This window comes from Nothoprocta perdicaria, unplaced genomic scaffold (genome assembly GCF_003342845.1).
Source record: "Nothoprocta perdicaria isolate Ctin4 unplaced genomic scaffold, notPer1 scaffold_65, whole genome shotgun sequence".
Classification (NCBI taxonomy): domain Eukaryota; kingdom Metazoa; phylum Chordata; class Aves; order Tinamiformes; family Tinamidae; genus Nothoprocta; species Nothoprocta perdicaria.
In genome coordinates, this window is record NW_020455921.1 from 2760700 (window position 1) to 2773150 (window position 12451).

Here is a 12451-nt window from a genome sequence, read left to right on the forward strand (position 1 = left end):
TCTTCAGGCAGGCTATGCTTTTCATCCACCTAAACCTGAGGTGTTTGTATGTTAGAACAATTAATAGATAATAGTGTTAATAATTGCAATAATTATATAGGGAACTTCACTCCTCTTATTCCCTTGTGTAGGAGGTGATGTGAAGTTTGAATCCTTATAAACTCTCTCACTTGCATGATCACGCTTACACTCGTACACCTATACCTATCTCTATACCTATATCTGATTAACAAACATGTATAAGTTCATGAAGGAAGAATGTAGGGAAGAAGGGGCCAAGCTCTTCTCATTGGTAGCCAGTGATAGGACAAGGGGAAATGGGTGTAAGTTGAAGCACAGGAAGTTCCATCTCCATGTGAGGAGGCACTTCTTTCCTGTGAGGGTGCCAGAGCCCTGGAACAGGCTGCCCAGGGAAGTTGTGGAGTCTCCTTCTCTGGAGGTCTTCAAAACCCCCCTGTGCTCTGGGTGTGCCTGCTTGAGCGGGAAGGTTGGACTAGATGATCTCTAGAGGTCCCTTCCAACCTTGAACATTCTGTGATTCTGTGATCTCTGTCATAATATATTGCTGTTAMAAGTTCTTGGAAAAAAATAAGTCGTGGGACTTCATGTCAGGTTTACCTTGTAATTCAGTGGTAGTTTTTTCCCCTCCAAAGTAATTTTATATTAACTCGATCAAAATTARTAAAGACATGTGAAGACTCTTTCCTGTGCCACAAGTTTTTGCTAAGTGATAGCTACTGGTCATAGATAGAGAACAGTTCAAAATCTGAAGTGTCAAGAGCTATGGTTCCTGACAATAGATTGCCTGTAGGTTTAGATAGGAGAGATGTTTGGAACTGCACCTGAAAAACATTTCAAAGCTATCTTTGACATGCTGAAGAAGAGACTTTTTATTAATATACTTAAACATTTATAAAGTGGCACAGAGCTAAAGTAATTCCGAAGGTTGAATTGGACTAGGCAAAGATAGTGGAGTTCAGTTTTCCAGTTTTTAAGCAGTTCTTACAGCAGCAGTTCTTTTGACTAGAAGAGTTGGTAAATGTCAGGTGCTGACAGCTGATCCGAATAGTGGTTTACAGCATAACAATATTTTGTGATTGCTTGTATCAGTTTGCAGGCAAGCACATGGGGAAGTTATTCCTTCCCCTGTTTTTAGATAAGACCAGCTCAAGTGCTCTAAATTAAAGCAAASAAATCAGCAATGTTTACATGCTACCTTAAGAAAGCCAAGATTTCAGTTACCATGTTCCTTTCCTCTTGTGTCATCAGAGGAAGAGATTAAATTACTTTGTGTTTTGAGTTGTACTTACATAGATAGTGTTTGTATGGTGGTATTTTCCTGTTTCTCTAATGAGAGTAGATAATGATTAATAGCAGTTTTGTCTGTCTTTTATGGAGGAGAGTAGTTGATGTGTTCAAAAACACATTTTGAACTTCGTTGTCTGAACATACTGCCCAGAACAAGTATTTGATGTGTCAAAAGAGGGCAGAGTTGACTAGCAAGTTAGACTGTTTTTGCAACCAGTTGTTGCATTGCACAAGTATATCATGAAAGGAATATGCAGGCAACTGTAAAGGAAGAAATGCAGAATGWCAGTGTGTGGATGTGGGACTCAGAGATTCTGCATATTCACACCCTGTACCTGCTATTGGCTCTTCCCTAGACCCTTGCTGTGCAGGGGGTGAGGAGATGCTAGAAAGAATTGGCTCTCCACTGCCACTTGCTGTAGCCTCTCTTCAGTGCTCTCCCCTGAAGGGGAAAATGGAAAGGGAGCAGAAGAGCTGCTGCATCTGGTGGGTGCTTGCTGTTAATGTGCAGAGTCCGGCCTGAAAAACTATAATTACAAGTAAGTAGCTGAAAAAGGTGGCTTCTTCAGTCTAAAATACGTGCTAAGAACTGATGCTCAGGCCTGAAGTGATTTGATGCGTCTCCTGAACCCAGCATCTGATGAGATGAAACAGAAACTCATGTTTGGATTGAAGCAACTGCTAAATATTTTAAAAGAGCTCCCATCATTTAGCATAGCTGTGGTTCCCGGAACAGTGTGCTCTATGGGAGTTAGGAGGAGTAATTTACAGAACCAAATTTCCATTTTTAGTATGGCACAAAGATTTGAGTTTTCCTTTAAAAAGACAATTTATGATAAATCACTGCTGAAGTAAATATATTTTTTGAGTCCTGTAAGTAGTAAATGCAAAAAAAAAACCCCGAAGCATGTTAAAAATAATCAAAAAAAGTCATCAAAGTAAGATGTCAAATAAAAACTTGCTTGTTTTGGTAAATGGTTTATTTTCCCTCATCCAAACTAAAAAAATGTAAGCGTTCTAGATGTTCATGTTATATTAACACATTAGTTAAAGTCTGTTAAATTTTTGTTGCTAAATTTGTGTGCTCTTCTTCGAAGTCTAAAAAGGAGTGGATTGTCTTTGTCACTCTGGAGGGGGCAGTAGTGACAAAGTTTTAAACTGGTCACTGACATTGTTTCTTTGAATGGGATGGCTGTTCTTACTGCTTCCATCTAAAGGCAGATTGCCAAAATTTTGCCAGTAACTGATGCCAAAATTATTAGGAATATAATACATGTTATTTCCGACTGATAGAACAGTTTTTCACAGGCAGGAATGGGAACTCTTAAGAATATTGAAGTGACTGAAGTAGTTAGCAAGCTTCTTCTCAAACCACAACATAAATACAACCCTATTTTTTTTGTTAGTTTGTTTTCTCCATAGAAGATTAAGATTTTTGGTTAGAACCCTAACTGTAATGTTACATAGGATTCTTACATTATTAGACTTGTTGAATGTCATAAATAAAAAACAAGTAGGTAAGTCAATCCGCAGAGTTTCTTTGCAGTGATTGAGAAGCAAAATCTTTTGATTGACTCTCCTAATGTTCTGCTTCCCTGCCGAGAAAAAAAGTCTGTGCAGAGGGCAAGTGTTAGTATTGCTGTATTTCTTTGTAAAATACACAAGTTGATAAAATAACTTCTTAAAAAAAAAAGTTTTATCTACATGTCACAATTTATGATGTACATTTTTATTTCTTTTGCAGTCTACCAGAATTGGAATGTCAGTGAACGCAATACGCAAGCAAAGCACAGATGAGGAAGTTACATCTTTAGCAAAGTCTCTTATCAAGTCTTGGAAGAAGCTGTTAGGTATGACAGCACAAACTTCCTTTCCTTTTTAAACTGCACTTGCATGTTTTGACTATACACAGTCTTAAATTGGTGTTGCTGCCTTTCTTTAAATTTATCTGGGCTCCTGTTTTAGTATTGAAAGTTTTTGCACTGATTTTGTTTTTTCCTTCCTGCTTTGACTATCACCATTCCTGTGCACTACTGTGAAGTGTGTCCAGAGGCAAAGTCAATCTACTTTAATTGTTGGGACTGAGAAGCAGTAGCAAAAGCCTTTTTGTGACATGACTCAGTTCTGAAGTCTTGTTACCTGCCACTGAGCTAGTGGAACGAACAKCTAACGAGCCTGTTCTTGCCTCTACTTCCTTTGTCAAGTGTAACGTGTAACCTGAAGAGATTGTGCAGAATCTTACATAGAAGCCTGGAGGTTTTGAAAGTCGGTTATAAAATGTTTTGTGAAAGGGAAGAAGCAAAGCGAAAAGTTACCTGCAAATTGTAGGAGTTTTTCAAAGTCGGTAACTGTTTCTCTGAGTAGATCTATACTTTCTAATATCTTCTAGTTTAACTCACAATTTAAAATTATATGTTTAATTTCCCACGTAAGCAAGGAATGCAGCTAAGAAATCCTTTCTGTTAGTGTGTGTTTATTCAAGGTTGTTTTGGTGCGCTTAATGCAGTTGGAAACACTCAAAGCTTGAAGTAGTTCACATATTTTTGTTCATTGATTCATAATATCATTGCGGTGTACTCTATCTTTTCATATCACATTTCAAATACATTAGATGAAGGTTTAGAAAACTTGAAGTTGTAGAGTAGAAACCAGATTTTATTAATTTCTACAAATTTCAGGATTTGACATTCTATCTAGAAAATGTTAAATATCAGGAAATGTTAAAATCTAACATTTGAGGTCAGCCCAAATTTATCATTTATAAAGTGTTTTATCAAATACTTTACTACTGTAAATGGTGTAGAAATGACCTTATCCCTTTGGCAGCATATATCTGGACGAAAAATGGATAAATTGTGACTGCTTTCGTACTGTGTTTCCGTACAGTTTTTGTATTTGAATAAGAAGCAGCAACCCTTATGCCAGAGCTATTTCTTCACCTAACTTAGTTAGGTAATACTACTTAAGCTAACTTAGCTTCAAGTTAGRTAACACTAAGTAAGTTAGTATTAGAGATTAAAGTTAGATAATTCTAGATATGTTGTTACATCACTTTTTAAAATCATGATAGTGATTTGTCTTATAAATTAAAGGTGTATTTTACTAGCAATCTGATAGAAAGTTACTGGTAAATGTAAGAAATCACATACTTTWTATGTTTAAATTTCAGATCTAGGGTTGCAGTCAAATATATATGTGGTGGATAAAATGATAAGATGTATAACTGGAGAAATAGAGACACTGCCTTTCACTTGAAGTACTCTAAATACTTCTAAAAGCGGCAGCAGCTGTGCTACCCAGTTAAGTAGATTCATATATCCTTTAACATTTTTTTTAAGTAGTAAAAATATAATGAATTAAAAAGTCCTGATACTTCAGTTTAATTTTACCCTTCAGTTTAATTGGGGCARTAATATGGAGAAAATATTCTGGGTTTTGGTTTTATTTTTTATTTTTTCAACAATACTGAGCTTTTGATAATAATTTTAGATAATGTTTCATTTGAGCTAACTCTTCTGCAACCATTGAGCAAAGGAGTAGCTATTGATTTGTAGAGACAGTAAAAATAGTCTTCTGTTTTTCTTTAACCCCATATTTAAGTCAGTTRAACTTGTCAGAGTATATTCCTACCTCTAGCTGACTGTTCTTTGCTCAAACTGTTTCACTGAAATGAACAGAGAATTGTCCTCATTATGTTAGAACTAAAAGGTGTTCCTGCTGTCAAAGTGTAGAATAAGGTTGTGGTATAGGGATCATTATAGGCCTGTGCAAGCACAGGCTGCTGCTGCTCAGTGTTGGTCGTCACACTCTSTCTCCATCCCGTGCTGAAGCTAATGATCCTGTGGCCGCGTGGTAATTTGGAGCAGATAGAAACTAAGAATTATGTTTTCCTTCTGGACCGAATTTCAGCTGTATCAGCTCCTTGATGGAGCCTGTGTTGCCATCCCTGTGTTCGGCACAGGGGTTGTGGCAGCACCGTTCAATAGGGAAAGGTGGAACTTTCCTTTCTTAATGGCTTGCTGCATTCCGCTCGTCCTAGGACAAACAGTAGACTCAACGTTAAGGCTGCTTGCAGCAACTACTGCTAAACGTCTGAGGAACTGCAAAATACATAGCAAATATTGAAAAACAATTGAAGCCCGAAAATTCTTCTTGATCATAATGTACRCTTTATACTAAAGCATGATAGGGCAAATATTTTGCCTCTGTGTCACTGCCATTTCCTCATTATTTTATTAGAATTAAAATCTCACACCTCTATAGAAGATAGGGCATTAGGCTATTTGAAATATGGATGGGAGTCTTACAAAGCCCTCTTATTCTGTTTTATCATTAGTTTTGTCTTTCTCAGAAGACTACAAAATACCCTATGTTGAGCTGCTTGAGAAATCAGTTTCACTTATGCTGTTTACAGTAGCACGTAAAATGGTATGGATCAAAGGTGGCACCCGAAGYGGGCAGCTGTTAATCGCTGCAAGCATTGCACTCAGAGAGCTGAAGTCTTTGTGAGTTCCTTTTATAAACGACATTTTAAATTTAGGGAAGAATCTCTGTTCAGGCTGCAGGTAATGTCCAAGTTGAATGCTTTGGGAACTTGTGTTCTAAAAATGCATGGGTAGCATGAGAAGAAGTCAAGTGAAGTTTGAAATCACCAGATCATAGGAGATGTTTATGGCTGGATTCGAGCCGTACCGGCTTGCAGAGGGTTTTAAGTGAGGTGAGAAGCTGGCCCGTAGCTGCCTGGCACCGAGCAAGCTGGCGGTGCAGGATCAGGTCCTCAGGTGCCCTGGCGAAAGCAGGGAACTGTGTGGCCCACTTGATCACAACTTAGGTAAGGAAGCAGGTAAAGAGGCAAATTCTACTCTCAGAATAAAATATTCTTCAGTCCTAACGTGGGATTTGCAAATAGTGACACGGGATTTGCAGACAGTGACATGGAATTTGCAAATAAGTGAGTGTGTGTGGTAATATACGTACACATATACCATATGTATTTATATTATATACAGTTATGCTGTGGAGGTTATAAATAGGTTATTGGTTATAAGGTGTGTTTCTTTGTGTTCATCCCAAAAGGCTTCCTTTAAGGCATTTAATACTCTTCATAACAAGTTAATGCTTACTGACCTCAAAGAGCATACACTGAAAAAGAATGTCCAGACTTCTGGCTAAGTAAACCCAGTTCCAGGGTTTATTTACTGGGCTGGAAATGCAACATGACTGGATGATAAACTGATGTTAAAATGTGTGTCATCATATGTTGCTGGTGATAAAAGCTCAAAATTGAACCAAGAGCACTTTGAATTGTCCCTTTTATAAAAATGCATGCCTTGAGTAATTTTAAGAAAGAATGCCTCAGTGCTTAATGTTGGTAAGAGAAGATAGTGCCAGCCACGCTCTGTAGAAGTGTATCATTACTCAAATTTATGTATAAAATCTTCTGATATTTTGAACCTGGTTGTGATTCTACTGGATCGAACTGGTGCAGTCTAGGGCTCTCTTACAGGTACAGGTTACTGCTGTTGCTCAGTCAGATTCTTCAAGGGCATGAAATAACGTTCTGGTTTTACTTTTTCTACTACGTTATTAAAAAAAATACAAAAAAAAAMCRAAGAGGAAAAACAAGAACATCCTGAATTACAGTACTTAGGAATATTGTTTACTACTGATAGTATCTGTATAGGTCTGTATGAGAGACCTGTGATTCTGTGCAAAAATAGTTTTAGAATATCTCAATTTCCAAATCRAGTGTGATCTTTAGATACAACTTTCTCTCAGATTTATATTCGGAATTATTCAGAGTGCAATTAGCAGAGCTGTAATCTGTCAGGATCGTCAGTGAAAAGGTAGTAATACATACCTACATCCCATTATGAAGGAGGAAAAATCATGTGGCAAGTTCATGTGTCACGCACTTTTTGTCACTTTCTGTAAAAACAAAAGGCAAACAGTGCCTCATTTTAGGGGGTTATTTGCAGAATTCAGTTGTTCCTCCTGCCTGTGCTAATACCAAGAAGGTTTTTTTTTGATTTTTACCTTCAAGTCTTACTGTATCTAGCAGAAGAATTGGTACCAAACATACCTACTTGAGCTTCTCGATCTCATTGTTGCTCAGAGTCTGAAAATGGGGACTAACGCATTACTGAAAATGCGAATCACAGCTAAATCACTGACTCTGCCATCTGGTACCTTTTCTTGATTACTTTCTCTTAAATTAGTTAATTTTATTCCCGAATCCTTGTGGAACTTTCCAAGTTTTGATGGAGGTACCTGACTTAATATCTCATGGCAACCTACAGACTGAAACTCTCAGATACTTAAAGGGAATATCAAACTTTAATTAACTCCTCAGGAAAAAGACATCTTTTTTAAATTTCTTTAAAGTTAAATTTATGAATGAATACATTTGAATTAGCTTTTTCTTCCCCCTTTTACTAGTAGATGTCTCAATTTCACTGTATATATAATACTAGATTTACAGTTCATTAGATATGTAATAATGCTAAATGAAAATCTACAGTGAAGCTACTAATGGCTTCTAACATCCACATTAGCTTAGTCATCTTGTCTCTGGCCTTATATTATTACATGAAAAACTTTGTTTTGTTTGACCCTGGAGAGATTATTTCACTGGAAGAGTTTGGAATCTTTTAAAATATAATAAGATCTTTTAAAGAGGCATGATCCCWTCTTAGAGTTTATACAACTATAAATTATCTTAATATTTTTATACTGCTCCAGACTTTTCTGATGTGAGTCACTTTTGAGCTTGCAAACTTCTAAATACTTTTTCCAGAAGGCCTTTTTTCATCTTGATTTATTAGAGTTTCTGTGGTTCTCCTTAGCCCCCATTACTTACCATTTGCCATTGACTTAGCACCTTCCCTTGGAATCTAAAAGTAGTTAATTCATAAGGTCTAATTTCTTAGGAATAGGTATTTTTTAACCTTTCTCTAGAAGGTGGTTGATGTGAGATCTAGCAATTAATTGGCTAATGTTCTTTCACTGATACAATATTTAATAAAAAATCCTTACTGATGTGTGAGTTTAAGGAAAAAACACCGCTTGACACTGGATTGCTTGGCCTCACTCACCTTTGTGGGGTGTAAATTGGAAAACAGAGACTTAAACAGCTGGGAAAATATTTCCAGCAATTAGCTGCTAATGTTATAAATGTGTACTCCAATTTTGGAACTGGAGTAAACAATCTGTAATTCTTCTCAAGTGATTTAAGAAGTTGCCGTCCTGAGGACACGGTCCAGCCGTGGCAGCGGCTCGGCCTTGGTTTGAGGGCCGGCGGCGCAGGCCGCGCTGCCCTGACCTGCTGCTGCTCTCCTGCCTCCTGCGCCCGCCGCCGTGCCGGGAGGAGGCAGCTGCGGTATCGGCTCCTCCGGAGCTGCCTGCTGCTGCCGCCTCTCAGGTCAGGCCCCTTATTAAGGCACCTAGCTTAGATGTCTCGTGTTCGTTTTGTTTCAGACAGCACAAAATTACTGTGATGGCTTGTTTTTAATATGCACAACTTGTATGCGCATCTGTACAGAAATAGTATTGTAAACACTAAAGTATCTGAAAGAAACAAACCTCAAATCTGTTTAAATCTGAGTTGTACTCGGTCAGATTAAGAAGCAGTCTAGTATTGTCTCTCTAGGTGTTTTTCTCAAAAATAGATAGCTTAGAAACAACATAAGAATCCCCAAATGGTTGAGGTTGGAAGGGACCTCTAGAGATCTTCTAGTCCAACCCCCYGGCTCCAGCAGGGRCACCCAGAGCACGGGGCACAGGGCGGCATCCAGGCGGGTTTGRAGACCTCCAGAGAAGGAGACTCCACARCCTCCCTGGGCAGCCTGTTCCAGGGCTCTGTCACCCTCACAGGAAAGAGGTTCTTCCTCACATGCAGATGGAACTKCCTGTGTTTCAACTTGTACCCATTKCCCCTTTTCCTGTCACTGGCCGCCGCTGAGAAGAGCTCCCTGGSTGAGCTCACAAGGATACTTCTCCACAATATTTCCTCAGACTTGAAAAATTTACAGTTCAAAGATTTCCTCCCCCACTGTTTGTAACCTTGTATTTAATCCTTGGTAGACTACTTCATTAAAAAAAAGAAATGCCGATGATGCATTTGGATGGATAGTCTTTAAAAGGATTTATAAATATCCCTTGTATCTTTTTAAAGATATTAATACAATCTACTACCATTAATTAAAAAAAACTCACTTCATTAAGAAAACAATGTTATAACTGAATCAGTCTAGCACGTTCTCTGTTACAAGTCCTAAAATGTGTATTACTCAGAAAACAAATCCCAATTTTAATGTGCATATTCAGATGTATACTCTCTGTGGCAATGGTGGACATGCATGATAGAGAATTTTATGTTATGTACGTAGCTCATTTGCTGTCATCATTTTAAAGTAGTTATTTTTGTTTGAAATTTTGAGACAAACTGATTTGAAATTTTCAGACTCACTAGCTGTCTTGGAGGCATCTTGGAGGTATCAGGTTCTGGAAAACAGTGTAGCTGCACTAGAAGGGGCCTCTGCTTCAGCCCGGGTGCCTTCATGTTTTTTCTTTCACAGTTACAATTTACTAACCACTTGAGCCCATCACCCTGGGAGCGGGGGAGACTGGGRCCTAYTGAAAAAACAGTGGTGTTTKTTTGTTTGTTTGTCTTTTGTTGTAGGGGTTTTTTTTATGTTTAAGCAAGGATTTAGGTATCTAATTTAGGACATCTCCATTTGAAAGACTTGAGCCTAATCAGATTTTCCTGTTTTGCCTGGTGTGGTTTGAATATTCTTTAAAATTTGTGGTAGATGTCTTTATTGATAATACCATCTACAGGATTGGAAGAGAAGACAACATAATGTCAGGTTTGTGAAGGATTAGAGAAAGAGGAATTCACAAAATGTAGTTTAAGGTGACTGAAGCCACTCACTAAGCTTTCTCCATAGGCAGTGAGGGGAGTCACCTTTTCTGGGAAGCAAGTCAGGGTAGGAGCTTGTTTTAGTCCCTCTGAATTCCTCTTTATGATAACAGGCTATCTCTGTGTTTCTCACTAGACTGAAGGTAAATGTTGTGGATACCCTTTTAAATGACAGACTTTATTCTTTCAGATGTTGTAAAAATTATCATTAAACATATTCCATCTAGGGAAGACAAATTAAAGTCTTTTTAAACATTAAAGCAGCTGACTTCAAAGTAATCACAGAAGCTACTTAGTGCACATCTAGAGAACTCTTCAAAAAGTGTATGAACTTYTTTTTTCTTTTTGTTAGTGTTCGAGTAGAAATCCAGTGAGTATAATTAAAAAAGAACGAGATGCATTTAGTGGGAACTTAGATTTATTGCATGCAGGATAAACTGTAGAGACTTCGTGCGATGGTTTAGGAAGTTGTCTTCCCCAMAGCACAGCAGGTAAAGGGGAAGTGGAGAGGTGTGGTTTTTTGTCAGGCCCTCTCTGTCTGTTGAAGTAGGTGCTAGACTTGATCTGAAGTGCAAGCACACTTGTCATTTGGCTGAGCAGGGAAGAGTTTATACCTCAAAAGGAAGTCAAAGAAATGTGGAACTGGCCCAGAAAAAARCCATCAAAGATACTCTACCACTGCTTTAAAACAATTACTGTTTTAATATCTGATTTATTTTTTATTTATTTTTGGTTTCCAGATGGGCCTTCAACTGATAAAGATTCTGAAGAAAAGAAAAAGGAACCTGCCTCTTCCTCACAAAGCAGCCCCGAGGCAAGAGAAGAAAGGTGTGATGTTTGTGGTGATCCTACAGCCGATCTCTCTTAGATATAAATTAGCACTAGCCCGAGAAATAACCAGTATATGCAAGTACTTTTTTTGTCCATATTTGTCGTAATACGGGGAGTCTTTGCATTTTTCTGTTGAATGCATTCTGTTGTATAAGAAAGGCTGTCTTGTCAGGGAAGTACATCATGCTGTTGCTAACACTAAAAAAGAGAAAGAAAAAAAAAAGCCCTTATTTTCATATTTTGACCTGTGATTTTCAGGCTATTTAAGAGCATTTTTGGGGCTGTCTTTTCTGTTAAATACTTTTCTCTCTCAGTACTACTGCAGAGTTCTTGGAACTGTAAAACAGCTTCTAGTTGCAATTTTCTGGTAGAATTATATATATTAGAGGCTTAGCATTTCTTTTTTTCTGTTTGCATTTGCTAATAAATGTCATCTTATTTTGCACGTTGATAAATGCAGAGATGTCKTCAGAAAAATGGGCCTGTGCTCATGACATGTTAGGAACTGAAGAACACTTGCAAAATGGTATCCAGATGTCTGTAGGGTTTTTCACGCAATTGTGCTTTTAGTGAATCTCAAAATGAAATTGCACCTTTAATCSCTTGTCCCGGTGTGAGTTGAAAAGACCCTGAATAAAAGTTTCCTGTTCATGCACATCAGAGAAAACTAAGAATTTAAGTTTTTATCCTCTATATAGAGGTTCAAAAAATCTGTCTCTATAGAATTCCCCCTGGTGAATATTTCAAGGACACTTGATGAATTGTAATAGAGTTCTAAATAACTTTAAAAATGTGATCTGTGTTCTCTTTATTCATTACTGTYCAATGGATGTAGCTCAAGCATTCTGTTTTACTCTGGAACTAAGCTGTTGATGGGGGAAAAAAAACATGTTTTTTTCTGCTTCTTTTTAGCAGTTCAAGTAGTAATTCCAGCAGCAGGAAGGAAGAGGGTAATGCTCCCTCAAATTCTTTCATCCCTTCTTTTCCCCGTGCTCCGAGCACTTCGGATTCTGTACGAGTRAAGTGCAGGGAGATGCTCTCTGCAGCGCTCAGGACAGGAGGTGAGCTTTGCAGAATTTGACTGTTCCCTTTCCTCTCCACTTCAGCCTTGCCCCCTCAACCCTCACAGTTTTTTCCTCAGATTATGTCCATTTGTGTACATATATCTGTAGGGTAGTTTTGCACGTTCATCCAAATTACAAATACTGGGCAACCTTGCAACGATGGGAATGCACTGATTTTTATTATTTATTTATTGGTGGCTGGTGATACAGGGCACTTTGTAGCCTCCATTAGTCTGATGTCCTTCCTACAATGAAGTTTCTTTTCATTCTTTTCATAGTATTTTTCAGGATATTGCCTCCATAACGCCTCATTTGAATCTTTTTTTTT

General features: G+C 37.9%; 1 protein-coding gene across 1 annotated transcript in view; it reads left to right on the forward strand.

The window, feature by feature from the left end:
- TCEA1 (transcription elongation factor A1) overlaps positions 1-12451 on the forward strand; it is a 25904-nt gene that overhangs the window by 5225 nt on the left and 8228 nt on the right. Inside the window, exons 3-5 of the mRNA XM_026050090.1 lie at positions 3053-3158; positions 10969-11056; positions 11972-12120. Of these exons, the coding sequence (XP_025905875.1) occupies positions 3053-3158; positions 10969-11056; positions 11972-12120 (343 nt within the window). The remainder of the gene's footprint in view (positions 1-3052; positions 3159-10968; positions 11057-11971; positions 12121-12451) is intronic.